The following is a 13529-nucleotide window of genomic DNA, read 5'->3' as shown; positions in this document are numbered from 1 at the left end:
AATTTAAATTCCTTCATCTATCTTGACTTCCATTTTGGGCTTGGTAAACTGCCATGTAACATTGGACCTCTCATTAAAAATAATTTATGAACTTTGGAGAGAAGCTGGTGTTCCCAAAACTAAAGCCAGACCTTTGAGACTGAGCTAGCTGGTCTAAAAGACATAAGTAAAAGAACTGTTATTCCAAACTGGAAGAAAAATATTGCCCTTGTATTTACTAGGCATTTCCATGTTTAAATTCAGACTGACTCATACCTTCTAGATGCGTCTACTTCGCCTCCCTTTAATAGAGGTCCCTAGGGTATGTCTTTAGCCCGGAGGCTTTCTCAGGTCTTGAGCAACTATTCAGTGTGCCCATCTCACCCTCCTCATCCGGGAATATTTAAAAAGAAAATGTATAGCATTACCAAGGTCTTAAATCTTATCCTAAGAATTTGGTAATGATAATACCAAAAGGCCGTTTTGGGTCTTGGTCTCCTACATTAAGCAAGCAGACTTGAGATTTATTATAACACAATAAATACTCTGTTGGTCATAGGCATCTTGAGTGGTATCATATAAAATAAGTATTTTTAGATCTCATTCTTAAAGAAAGGTCAGCAGGGCTATATAAAGGAGCCAGAATTATCGTTCCTTTTATGGTTTAGTTTATACTGGGTAGAATTCTTTTTTAAATAATCTGGAATTTGCCTTTGCCTCTTCCATTTCTGACCAAAAATACAAAACCATGAAAGTACAAAGGTTGACTTTTAGGCCTCTTCCTATTGGTTTCTGCTGCAAGTCCCTATGCAAAACTATGAGAAGGCAAAGGTGCTTTCTGAGATCTGTTTGACAATGAATAGATCCCCTCCTCAATGATGAATCACTTCAAGTTGTGGAGGAAGTTCCATGACAGCATACTAATGATCAAAGGCTACTTATACCTCAAAAATGGTATGTGTGGGAAAAGAACCTAAACATATTTTAAAAGGCTCCTCCAGCATCTCCAAAGCAATGGCCCTTGTGGCCAAAGAATGTTTGGCCACTTAGGAGCCTATGGGTCTGAAATTCTTTCCCAAGCTTTGACACACATCTATGGAAAGAGTCAGGTAGCCCACTTTGCCTGATAAGGTGACTTTTTGGAGTTCAGTACCATTCTGATACCAGATGGGTCTCACCAGAGGGAAATAAGCGTTCTGAAACATTTTTATCTAAAGCAATGAACAACAGCTTGGCAATTAAACAGTCAATATAAGTTTAAATAGAAGCAAATTTTAAGGCATCTTATTCCAGACTAGAATCAGATGCTCCTTCCTGCTGTTCAAGCTTTGAGTGTTTGGTGAAGGATCCCATGATTTGAGAAGGCAGAAAAGACTTAGGATGAGACCTCATCTAGTAAGGGTCATCTCTGAAACTGCCTGGTTATCTGGTGGGAAGGCTATCTCCTTGCTAAAAGCCTGTGGTTAGATTAATGCTAACATTTGAAAATCTACTCAGGCCTGATGGTGGGCAGCCAGGAAAGGAATGTTTTCTGTTTATCTCTTTAGTGGCAGAAATGTTCATCACAGAAAGACCCTGAGTTCCCCAGCTTCAGGCGGGCCTGGAAGTTGTGCAGCCTGTATCTGTGATTGTGCACACTACCTCCAGAACGATGAAAAAGAACCGGTCTGTGTTCACAGCCAGCTGTCTGCGTTGGTCAATGGGTTAGTCAGTTTCTTCAGCTTGATAACAGGGATAGATCTTCCCACATTGTTCAGAGAGGAGGTTTTACCACCCCCATTGCTTTATCTCCTAGGAATGCAGTTTAAGTTGTGTCTCCTCCTTGACAGTTTGGACCTCAGTAAATTACCAGGGTCTTGACCCACGAGATGGAGAAGTTTTAAGCGATTTTTCAGCCTCCTATCTAAAAATGTGTTTACATTTCTTGAACTCTGGCTGACTGATTCATTCTCCTGGTGTTGCAAGAACTTTCCTTATGCGTTAGAATTTATAAGTTTCATTTCTAAGAGACCCATGGTTCCTTTCAAGCCACAGTGAAGTGAACCTCATCACAACACAATTCTGCTGGGCTGGATTTGTCCAGAGGCCAAGCAGCTGGGATGTGGCAAGCTCAAGTGAGGCTAACAGGAGGCAGTGTGATGTGGAGAGGAAAGTACAAGATACTAAATCAGGAGATCCGGTCTTGTGCTATTTCAAGGTATGGCCTTGAGCCAATCACATGAAACCACTCCCTGGGCCTCAGTTTCCCCAGCTGTTTTCAATTGTAAAATGTTTTAAATCTGTGCAGAAGCCATTTTCAAACAAGACAGAAGAGGACAGCTGAGAAACAACAGAAAAGGAAAGGTCAGCCCACAAGGAATGACTAGAAGCTCCAGGTCAAAGAGACAAAGAGGCAGAGTCACATATGGCCACAGACTCTTTAGAGAGCTACTTCTGAGTAGCAAGCGTGAAAAGAACTTTTTGTTGAACACTGGTCCCACACAAGAGGCTAAAAACCCTTTGTCAGAGAGCCATGTGCCTGGCTAAGTCTGTTCCTCAAATAAACATTCCTTTATAAACATTAAATTTACTTTTAGGGAGGAAAAAAAAACCCACAAAATAAATCCTATCCTTTTGCAGCTTGGGGTTTGAGTCAGGCAGTCCTGGGCTCAAATTCTTACTCAAAACTTCATTTGTTAAACAACCTTGGGTAGGTCACTTGATCTTCTGAGCCTCAGTTTCCACACCTGTAGAGAGCAGAGACATCACAACCACGGATGAGAGGCAAGTGCATTACTGTTGGGTAAACAAGTGTTTTTCTTTTAGGTTTGCTCACTTGTATTGGGGCAGTGCCTTGTGTGTCTGGTCTATGGAAGGCTTCCGGTGCGTGCCCTCAGGGCGACAGATTGCAAATTGCGGACTGCCTGCTACTGTGGGAGCTGCAGTTATTGCTATTGTTTGCCAGAGAAGGGGTTTTTCCCCCAGCTTGTTTTGCTGAAGAGTGCAGAAAGAGAGAGAGAGAGCTTAGGGGCTTGGGAGCCCTGAGATTTTGGCCTGGCCAATTTGGCTGGGGAGTGCTGAGGCTGGTGGGGGCCTGTGAGGGGCTTGGGAGCCCTGAGTGAGAGGGAAGTGGTCTTCCCTGCCTGTTTGCTCGTCTGCTGTTAGGAGACTCTAATAAACGGAATGGCCCACCATCTTCTGGCTCCACAGTTCCTTTACCATCTGCCCAAATCCAATGGGAATCTGCGTGGCTACAGCCACAGCCACAGCCACAGCCACTGGCCCTACAATTACACAGCAACACCTTGTCAGTGTGTGTGTGCGGCACCTGCTCAAAGTGAGCCCTGTGATTTCCATTAGTCCCCTCCCATCAGGCCCACTTAGGCATCATGTTTCCACCTCACCTGTTGCCCCTCCACATTATCAGGGAGAAGGGAAGTCTCTGATCTCTCGATCTGAAAGGTTGCAGAAGCATTTTTCTGCTTCTGTGAAGTACGATCATACAAAATTTATATTTGACAGCATCAGCAGATTTTTCCATCAATATTTCCTTTTTAATTTTCGCTTTATCTGAGTCTTAGTAGCACAAAGAATTTAATTTTGTTCTTTTAAACATCCATCAAAACAAGAAAATAAAAATTTGAATATAAAGTCTTAACACTATAGGTAATATGGTGTTTAAACTCTGTCGATAGAGGTTAGGGGTGTTATTTGGTGAGTAAATATGAATGCAATAGGTGTATGCATAATCTTACACATATGAACTAAGTGTGTATGTATATATAAAAATTCATGAGACCTAGACCTGACAGCCTTGATTCTTTTCTGATTTCTGCCACAGCAAACACTGAATCTGGAACCAATCTTCACATGAATCTTAATGAAGCCTCACCTTTGACCCAAGAGCCAGAGAAACAGGTACAGTATTGACTTTAAATGAGCAAGATAAGGAGTCAGAACTTTCAGGTTCTTGCCCCGGCTTGCTGTGTAACCCTCTGAGATTCTTCACCTCTCTGGGCCTCATTTGCCTCATCAATAATTGAGACAAATGAACCATGAAATCACAGAGGTTCCTGAACTCATAGACTTGGAATGTTTTGTCTGGCTCTTCATGTTCATGAATAAGCTGAATAGGCTTTTCCCTCATTTCTGAAAAGTCAAAAAGGGAACAAGGAACACAGAAAGGTATCCTCCATCGAGGCTATAGGCACTAAGATTTTGTGCAATGGACCCGTTTTTTTCTACTCCAATTCTCATTCCTAATGGGGAGGAAAAAAATAGCTATCAAGAAAAAAAGAACACAAGGATACCTTAAAGAAAGAAAAATGCTTCATCTGGATGGGTTAGGAATACCTATTAATGATTCAAAGGCATGTGATCACAAGTATTTCTAATTTTGTTCCTCCATTTGAAGCTCTGAGGCTGGGACTGTCTTCCAATTCTCTCTGGAGAGGAAACTGAGGGGAGTTCCTCCAGCCGCCCCTGCGCTGGGTGAACCCGCAGCAGGAACAGCACAGCTCGGGGTAGCTCAGGCCTCGAGCTGCTGAGTGACAGCCGCGGGAGCCAGGGGGCTGGATCTCTAATTCTCTTATCTCTGACTTCCTGCCGCAGCCTGGCTTTCTCCTCTTCCCTCACACTCATTAAAAAACAATAATAATAAAGGTAGTTTTGTTTTCATCTGTGTGACTAGCTGGGTTCCGTGGAAGGACCTGAACTCGCACTGTTAGAAACCCCGGCCTGGGTCAGGCCTCCTCTGGGGTAAAACACAGCTGAGCCGTCCATGCCCGCTACTGAGGAAGCACAGAACCAATGTTTGCTTTTTTTTTTTTTTTAATATTCCCACTTTGAAGACTTTCTTTATAAGGGATCTAGAAGCTTTCCTTTTTTTAAGAGTCTGTAACTATGGAAAATATTGTATATAATATGCTTTATTTTGATAATTCTACAGCCCCAAAGGCCTTACAAATACCTCACATACTCTAAATACACTCCAAATTCACACAGCCCCGTCGCTGCATTTCAGGAGAACATCACCTGCCAGGAAAGAGTGGCTCGGTCGTGTCAAATTAAGTCCTACATTGAACTGGTAACCTTGCAGTCCGAAAGAGGAACACAGGACAGAGGGCCTTAACCCGCGCCCCCCAGGCTGTGGCAAACCAGCTCGCTCTGAGAATTCACGTGCCTCCTTTGTAAATGGAGGCGGGCTCCTCTCACCAGAACCAGTCGGTTCGTCCGAGTCACAGTAGTCTGCTTTCCTTTAGCAGTAGCCCCCCAAATGAAAGCCATTTAAGAAAAAGCCTAGGGAGCCCCACCAGACCCTAAACAGAGAAAATGGAGGTAGGGAGGGGGAAAAGGAGGCATCTTCCTTGCCTCCCCCACCCCTTACTTCTTGAGGCTAATGGCCATTTATTAATCACTGACTTCAGTTTTAACTACTTCCTCAACCTATTCCATGTAAATGACCAGTTTCGAGTTTACTGTCGAGCATCTGGAAAGGATTTAGAAACAAATTTCTGCCCAGCAAATTTCAGTTACGTACCTTGACGGGCCACTGGCCAATCCAGTGGATTCCTTTCTCTGTCTCCTTCCCACTCTGCAGCAGGCTAGGATATCACACAAAATTGATCTTTATCAGCATCAGCAGTTTCTGTTCTTCCTTCCTTTCCGTTAATCCCCCACTGACTCACCCTCTCTCTCCTTTCATTGGGGTCTGACCATATTAGGAGTTCAGCCACATAAAATGCTTTCACTTGTTTTTATCACTGTGCTAGCTGCGAGGGGAGAAGAAGACCCAAAGGTGGAATATTTTGGCATCGCCATGCTTTAAGGAGAAGTCACAGAGCTAGATTTGGAAAATAATTTCTGAGGGGTGGGTAAGAGAGAAAACCAGGACATGCTTTGCAGACGTGACCGGGTTCATGGATATACCCGGTTCCGGAGGCTGCCTCCGGACGCCCCCTACTGGTTGGATTTAAACACCTCTGCTGTGCGTTTCCTATCTGCGCTGTGGAAGGTGGCAGGAAGGTAGGGCTTCGGCCTCCAATTCCCAAGATGGCAAATTGTCGGACTAGCTCCCGAGACACCCCGTCCACACCTGGCTGAAATTCGGGGCCTCCGAGGTAAATCCATTAATAGAAATGAGAGTAGCAACTGACATCAAGCATTTCCTAAGAGTTGGAGGCGGGGTTTAAGTAGAGGATAGAAGGGGGGGAAAAACTACAAGGGGAAATGTGGAGATGAAAAGAGCAATGAAAAAAGGAAAAGGAGACAAGCAGACATATTTCAACTCCAAGCTCCCATTTCCCCTTTCAAATGAACTGCCTCCCCACTGTGAACAGAATCAAGTATTTATAAGGCATTTTTTGCATATTAATAGCTGCATATGGAGCATTGCCGGTTCTGAAGTCCTAAAGGTATGGTGCCCTTTTAAAATGCGGGTCCTTCAAACTCCTCACAGAATGTGATATTCTCCTTCACATTTACTTTCCTTTCTGCCTTGTGGCTCCTCCTAAGGCCTTTCATTTGATTAAGGGAAATTTGTTCCTGGGATACTGTCAGAGACCGGGTCCTGTTCTTACCTAGGTAGCTGACATCAATCGCGAGAGCTTTGCCTCTTCCCCAGGGCCTCTCTGAATAGAGGCTGCAGGTTGGGTGAGGTGACAAGCACCTAAAAAGAGTATTTAAATTGTAAATGAAAATTCTTGGAGGAAACATTAACATACCTATGCTGGGGGTGATGAAAGTAAAACTTTTTTTTAAGAAGTTTAAAAATAATTCCATTTACTAAAACAGCATTATTATTTACACTCCTTAAAGACCACATGCAATTTTAAAAGAAAAACATTGAGAACCAGTTAAAGAAATAAGCAAAAGACAATAATAGTGACAAAAAGCAAATGTGGACAGATAGTCCTCCCGAGCAGCAATTTAAATGCAAAATGAGGCAAAAATGGAGATACAATTTTTTATTTAAGATGAGTGTCTCCTCTCACTTTTTAAAATGGTAACACCCAGTACTGCCAAGGTTTTGTTAAAACTTGCACACATCTGGTGGGTTGTATTTGTTTCAATCCATTTGTAAAGCGAAAGGGCAATATGACTCGTGAAACATCAAAAAAGTATTCATATCAATTTGCTGCGACCAGCTCAGCAATGGGTGTGCACGGAAGGAAGGCACTGCAGGACTTAAGAAGAAACACACAAGACACAATGTAGAGAAAAGATGGGTACAGGGGACTCCCAGCCTCTAGGACTGACAGCCTAGGTCTCTGCAGCCTCATTATATTTATTGGTCTCCTTGCTCCTCAAGCAAATTTGCAGAGCCTGGGTCAGATTAGTCGACAATGGATTCAGGTGCAGAGAAAGATGACCAACCGATGCCCCCCAGGCATGTAGGAAAATGGCTATTGGGATCAGCTGCTTCCTATAAACCAGGAATCCCCAAACTTTTTACACAGGGAGCCAGTTCACTGTCCCTCAGACCGTTGGAGGGCCAGACTATAAAAAAAACTATGAACAAATCCCTATGCACACTGCATAGGGATTTTAAAGTAAAAAAACAAAACGGGAACAAATACATTATTTAAAATAAAGAACAAGTAAATTTAAATCAACAAACTGACCAGTATTTCAATGGGAACTATGGGCCTGTTTTTGGCTAATGAGATGGTCAATGTGCTTGTAAAGCCAGAAGCCAGGACTACCATCACAGCAGCCCGGCCCATGCAGGTTCGCATTGGATTCAGACAGTCGGTAAAGAAACAACAGAGCCAAAAACTGGTGGGCCATCATCTTTAATCCTAGCTTGCACCCGGTGGGCAAGTAAAAACACACACTGGACTCCAAAACCCACTCACATTCAGTGCTCACAAAGCTACTGACTTAACCGAGTTTCCTAGAATCAAAGGTTTCTAGCTCACCAGACTTATTCACCTCTGTTTCCCATATCCTTCCTTCTCCCTGCACAAACTCTGCACAAACTGGCCTCTCACTCACTCAACACTCCGCCATCTTGGCTGCTTCTCCTGGCCTCCTCCACGTGGCCTCCCTCTGCTCTCTGCTCAGCTCTCTCCTCTAATGCTAATAATCCCAGGAACCGAGAGAGCAAGCACCTGTTCTGCCCCCATTTTATAGTGTAGAAATCAAAACCTTTAATCCAATATACAAAATAAGGAAGTCTCTGATACAAAGTCACTTATCTGAGGCATAATTGGATTGTACCACCCCACATCAAAAAGGGTGGGAAAGGCTTAGTCCTAAAACCAAGCCCCAGGCTACAAGGATCCTGCCTGCCCACAGCCCGCCCCCAACACACATTAATATCACCTGGGCGACGGCTTCCATATGGGCAGCGCCATCTTTAACAAAGTGAGCATAAAATATTTTATTTGCCCAACAGTGCTCCTCTCACTGACCACCAATGAAAGAGGCGCCCCTTCAGGAAGTGCTGCGAGGGCCGGATAAATGGCCTCAGGGGGCCGCATGCAGTTCACTGGCCGTAGTTTGGGGACCCTTGCTATAAACAATCATAGTATTGCTTGCCGGGGCAGGGTTCTGCCCTCACAGGACTTGGCATTCCAAAGTCCACACCAAAGACTTGTCTCAGGACAACAGTCTAATTCCTAGCCATTTTCCTACACCCATTGACCAGTGTTTCTGAATTCTGAGAATTTATCTTAAGGAAATAATTCAGCAGAAAAGAAAGTGTGAAGATGTCTATTGCAGCATTAGCTATAATAGAGAAAATTTGGAAACAGCCTCAATAGTCCAACATCAGGGAGATGATAAGTTAATTGTGATATATCCCTTCGGGAGGGGTTTAATTCAGGCATTAAAAAAATGATATTTGTTCAGACTAGAAATTGTAATTTACTACTAATGGTATAACAGAGGGTTTCTCAGCCTCAACACCACTGACATTGGGGGCCAGAAATTCTTTGTTGTGCAGAGTTTTCCTGTGCATCCCTAGCCTCTGCCCACTAAACACTCGTAACACACCCTACCCACCTTTAAAAGTGGAAAATCAAAGTGATGTCAACTATGACTGCTGCAGTATGTAAATATATATATACTGTGTGTGTGTGTATATATATATATATATATATATATATATATATATATATGGCGGGGGTAGGGAAAGATTTGCAAATAATGCATGCAAAAAATGTAGTCATGCTCATTTGAAATTAGGGATGTGTTGAGTTTTTTTTTAATTTTGTTTTCCTAGTTTTCTTTCCTTCCTCCTTTCCCTTCCCTTCCCCTCCCCCCTCCTCCCTTCCCTTCTCCTCCCTCTCCCCCACCCTCCTTTCCTTTCCCTTCCCTTCCCTTCCCTTCCCTTCCCTTCCCTTCCCTTCCCTTCCCTTCCCTTCCCTTCCCAAAATTCTCCCTGTAAGAAGAAAAAATAGATCATGAGGATACCTCGTCTTAAGTCTGGCTTTAATCAATTTAGAGGGTCACAGAAAACATTTTAAACAAGGGTCAACACCATAGCACCATTATTTTTTAGCCACTGTTAAGGTTATTTAACATTAATTAGGTTTTTATTAGATTATTGGATAGGACTATCAGAATTTTCCTTTTAAGGATCTCATCCCTTTCAGCATTCTATCCCTCTGATCCTAAACCTTAGGGAACAATGATGAACTCTTTTTCTGAAAAGTTTGGATTTCAAAGTATGAAACTCTATTGTCCATTCAGATCCATGTGTAATGCTGTGACAAGAGGAACCCTGAGCCCACTGGTTTGTAGAGGTGTCAGGGCAGAGAGGTTTTCAGTAAAGAATATCAAAGAACAGGCCCTGGCCGGTTGGCTCAGTGGTAGAGCGTCGGCTTGGTGTGCAGGAGTTCGGGGTTCGATTCCCGGCCAGGGCACACAGGAGAGGCGCTCATCTGCTTCTCCACCCCTCCCCCTCTCCCTCCTCTCTGTCTCTCCCCCTCCTGCAGCCAAGGCTCCATTGGAGCAAAGTTGGCCCAGGCGCTGAGGATGGCTCTATGGCCTCTGCCTCAGGCACTAGAATGGCTCTGGTTGCAACAGAGCAATGACCCAGATGGGCAGAACATCGCCCCCTGGTGGGCATGCCAGGTGGATCCCTGTCAGGCGTATGTGGGAGTCTGTCTGACTGCCTCCCCGTTTCCAACTTCAGAAAAATACAAAAAAAAAAAAAATCAAAGAACATGCTCAAACCCTAATTATATTTCCCAAGAATTGTTGCATCTCTGTTTAAAATAAGAAAGAAACCATGTCACGTTTTCACATTGCCAGTTTTCTCTCTGTTAGGGAAGGCAAACATCCTTTCTCACATGCTTTATCTTAGGTTTCATTTTGTTTCTTTGTAAGGATTGGAACTTTGGTAGTGTCCTAAAAATCCTGTTAGACTGGATTTATGTCCCTTTTTCCCCATTTCACAAAGCCACTTCTATTTCGACCCAGGTTATCTCTTGACCTCAGGTTTTATGAGTTTACAACAGTATAAATTCATATTTGATCTTATGTTTCCAAAATTTACCTCTTTCAGATTTCAAAGAGTAGCCTGTAATTCTAGCACACTGGGATTTAGCTTGAATAAACCTGTGTTTACCCCATCTGTTTCCTTGTTGGTTTCACAGATGGTGTTCATATCGCCTTTCAGCCTTCCTCCTTCAGGACAAAGAAAAAACATACACACACCTGTAGACACACTAAGTTTTTGTACAAAGGTACAAAGATAACCTTTGGTTTCAGTATCCTGAGCTATACCTGACCTTCAGCTGAATTTTTTACTGTTATCTAAAGGAACAAGCTATTACTCTTTAAAGACGTACTTTTTTTTTCTAAACTGCCCAGTCACCTTTGTAGCCCATGTGTTTAGGATTTAGCACAGTTCCTGGCACATGGTAGCTATAGTAGGGGGAGGCGTAGGATATAATGATATGAACGTTCAGCTGACATTTCTCTAATAATCACACAATCTCCAGATACTTCCTGCTGTTGGTTGCTGCAATTTGGTATTTCACTCTCTGGAAACACTTTGGGTTGTGTGCAGATTGAAGATGCCATTAGGCATCCTTCTTGGAGCGCTTTTTGAGGCTGATAAGATTGGGCCTAGTGCTGATCCTTAGAATTAACTGTCTGTGTTTGCCCATCTAGAGAAGGATACTTTACTTTCCACCCAGTATTTCTCATTACTGAAGGTCTGGCACAGCATTTTCCCGGATCCCAGGATCCTTCCCTCTCCCTCCCCCTTCCTCTCCCCCTGGTTTTATAAATAGCTTTGGTTGTAAATGCATAGGTTTTTTTGAAGATCTAAGAAAACTTCATCTTTTGGGTTAACCTTACCCACAGGATTACTTTGTCAGCCTAAACACTTCATTGACAATTTAAGGATAATTTACAGAGAGGGTTTTGTTTTTAATTATAAAACGAAGGCTTTTATTTGTTGAGTGTTTACTTAGACTATTATTTATTTCAGTAAGTCTGTGTTTATTGATTTGTTAGCTGCTAGTTCCAACCAGACATATAATATGTGCCTAGTTAATTTTTTATTTTCTTTCTTTGCATTTTAATTACAGAAAATTGCAAATACATGCAAAAGTAGAGAGAACAGTATAATGAATCTCCATGTACCTATCATAAGCTTCAACAGTTACCTCCCCACTGTCTTCAGAGAGGCTTTTTAAAGCAGTGGTAGTCAACCTGGCCCCTACCGCCCACTAGTGGGCGTTCCAGCTTTCATGGTGGGTGGTAGCAGAGCAACCAAAGGATGAATAAAAAGATAGATTTAACTCTAGTAAGTTGTTGTATAAAGATTTATTCTGCCAAACTTAGCAAAAATCCGACATAAAGTACTTGGTAAGTTATTATTATTATATGCTTTAACTTGCTGTAACTCTGCTTTATAAATTTTATAAAGTAAAGTTACTTCCCTACTTTATAAATCACCATGACTGTGGAACTGGTGGGCGGTTCGAAAATTTTACTACTAACAGAGCTACAAAAGTGGGCGGTAGGTATAAGAAGGTTGATACCCCTGTTTTAAAGGGTAATAACAGCCAATACTTTCAAGGATAACTATGTGAAGACTTTAGGATTATTTCCCTTAACCTTTACATCATTCCTATAAGGTAGATACAGTTATTATCCCCACTTTTGCCTATGAGGAAACAGAGGTCCTGACAGACAGAGCCCCATTCAACACATGTCCTGCACTAAAAAAAAAAAATGGCCTACTGGTTTGGGAAACCCATAAAGCTTCATTGAGACCCCAGCTTCTCCTGCTCTGTCCCTGTAGTTGCAGGCAGGTTATTTAACCACTCTGAGGCTCAATTTCCTCATCTGTAAAGGATAATAATATTTCCCTCATGGAGTCATGACAAGGATTAGATGAAACAACATATGAAAAGGGATTAGCACAATGCCTGTCACTATGCAGTCCCAATAAAATATAATAACAATTATTCTATTTCCCCACCCTCTGACTTGAAAGCCATTATAAAACAGAACTCGGAGCTTGTATACAAACAATCTAAGAGTTCAGAGTTGGAAAAAGAGAAGCTTGAAGGCAGGACTACGAGCCAATCCATCAATTGTTTCCTCTAAGCCCTACCTCCAACCCCAATATCCTCCAAGCTGTCTGGAATTTTGTTTCACTGCTTACAATTCTACCTGTTAGAGCAGTGGTGGGATTCAGCTTGTTCGCACTGGTTCAGTAGAACCGGTACCTAATTTTTTGTTGAGTTCGGTGAACCAGTTGTTAAAATGGCACTTGTAATCAGGGTTCTCTCTAAGGTGGGCCCCTGGGCAGCCAACCAATGTGGAAATCACAAATTGACATTCCTTACTCTTTTTAATGTTCATCTGCACAACAATGTATTCTAAGTGCCCATAGTAAAGTTCATCCGTCCACAGGTGAAAAAAATTGCAAGTAAGGACACTAATCAAGAAGCAATATGGAAGTATGTTAAATACCAGTTTCATTGTTTTTTGTCAGGTATTATTTAGTATTTTTCATTAATATCTTAAAACCCTTTCTTATAACAATCTAGTTTTGTATATCTCTTTTATTGTTCTTTTTTTTTAGTTATTTATTGATTTTTTTATTAATTTTAATGGGGTGACATTGATAAATCAGGGTACATATGTTCAGAGAAAACAGCTCTAGGTTATTTTGCCATTTGCTTATGCTTTTATTGTTCTTATTTAAGAATTAAAAGATGAAATAATAAACTACCTTTCAGTATATCAGTTTTTTGAACCAGCGACCTCAATATATCAGTTTTTTATACTTAAAACAGTCATTGGCCCTGGCCAGTTGACTCAGCAGTAGAGCCTCAGCCCAGCATGTGGAGGTCCGGGTTCGATTCCCGGCCAGAGCACACAGGAGAAGCACCCATCTGCTTCTCCACCCTTCCCTCTCTCCTTTCTCTCTATCTCTCTCTTCCCCTCCCATAGCCAAGGCTCCATTGGAGCAAAGTTGGCCCGGGCACTGAGGATGGCTCCATGGCCTGCACCTCGGATGCTAGAATGGCTCCAGCGGCAACAGAGCAACGCCCCAGAGGGGCCAAGTATAAAGTGGCATGCCTCTAGTGGGCATGCCG

The 13529-nt window shown here is 42.6% G+C and overlaps 1 protein-coding gene across 4 annotated transcripts in view; it reads left to right on the top strand.

The window, feature by feature from the left end:
• The window catches only part of KIAA2012 (KIAA2012 ortholog), a 134473-nt gene that overhangs the window by 70185 nt on the left and 50759 nt on the right, over positions 1-13529 (top strand). For all 4 annotated transcript variants that reach the window (XM_066346462.1, XM_066346463.1, XM_066346461.1 and 1 more), the window contains one exon: positions 3800-3876. In XM_066346462.1, the coding sequence (XP_066202559.1) occupies positions 3800-3876 (77 nt within the window). The remainder of the gene's footprint in view (positions 1-3799; positions 3877-13529) is intronic.

The sequence above is a fragment of the Saccopteryx leptura genome, chromosome 7 (genome assembly GCF_036850995.1).
Source record: "Saccopteryx leptura isolate mSacLep1 chromosome 7, mSacLep1_pri_phased_curated, whole genome shotgun sequence".
NCBI classification, from domain to species: domain Eukaryota; kingdom Metazoa; phylum Chordata; class Mammalia; order Chiroptera; family Emballonuridae; genus Saccopteryx; species Saccopteryx leptura.
This window is presented reverse-complemented; position numbering and strand designations above follow the sequence as displayed.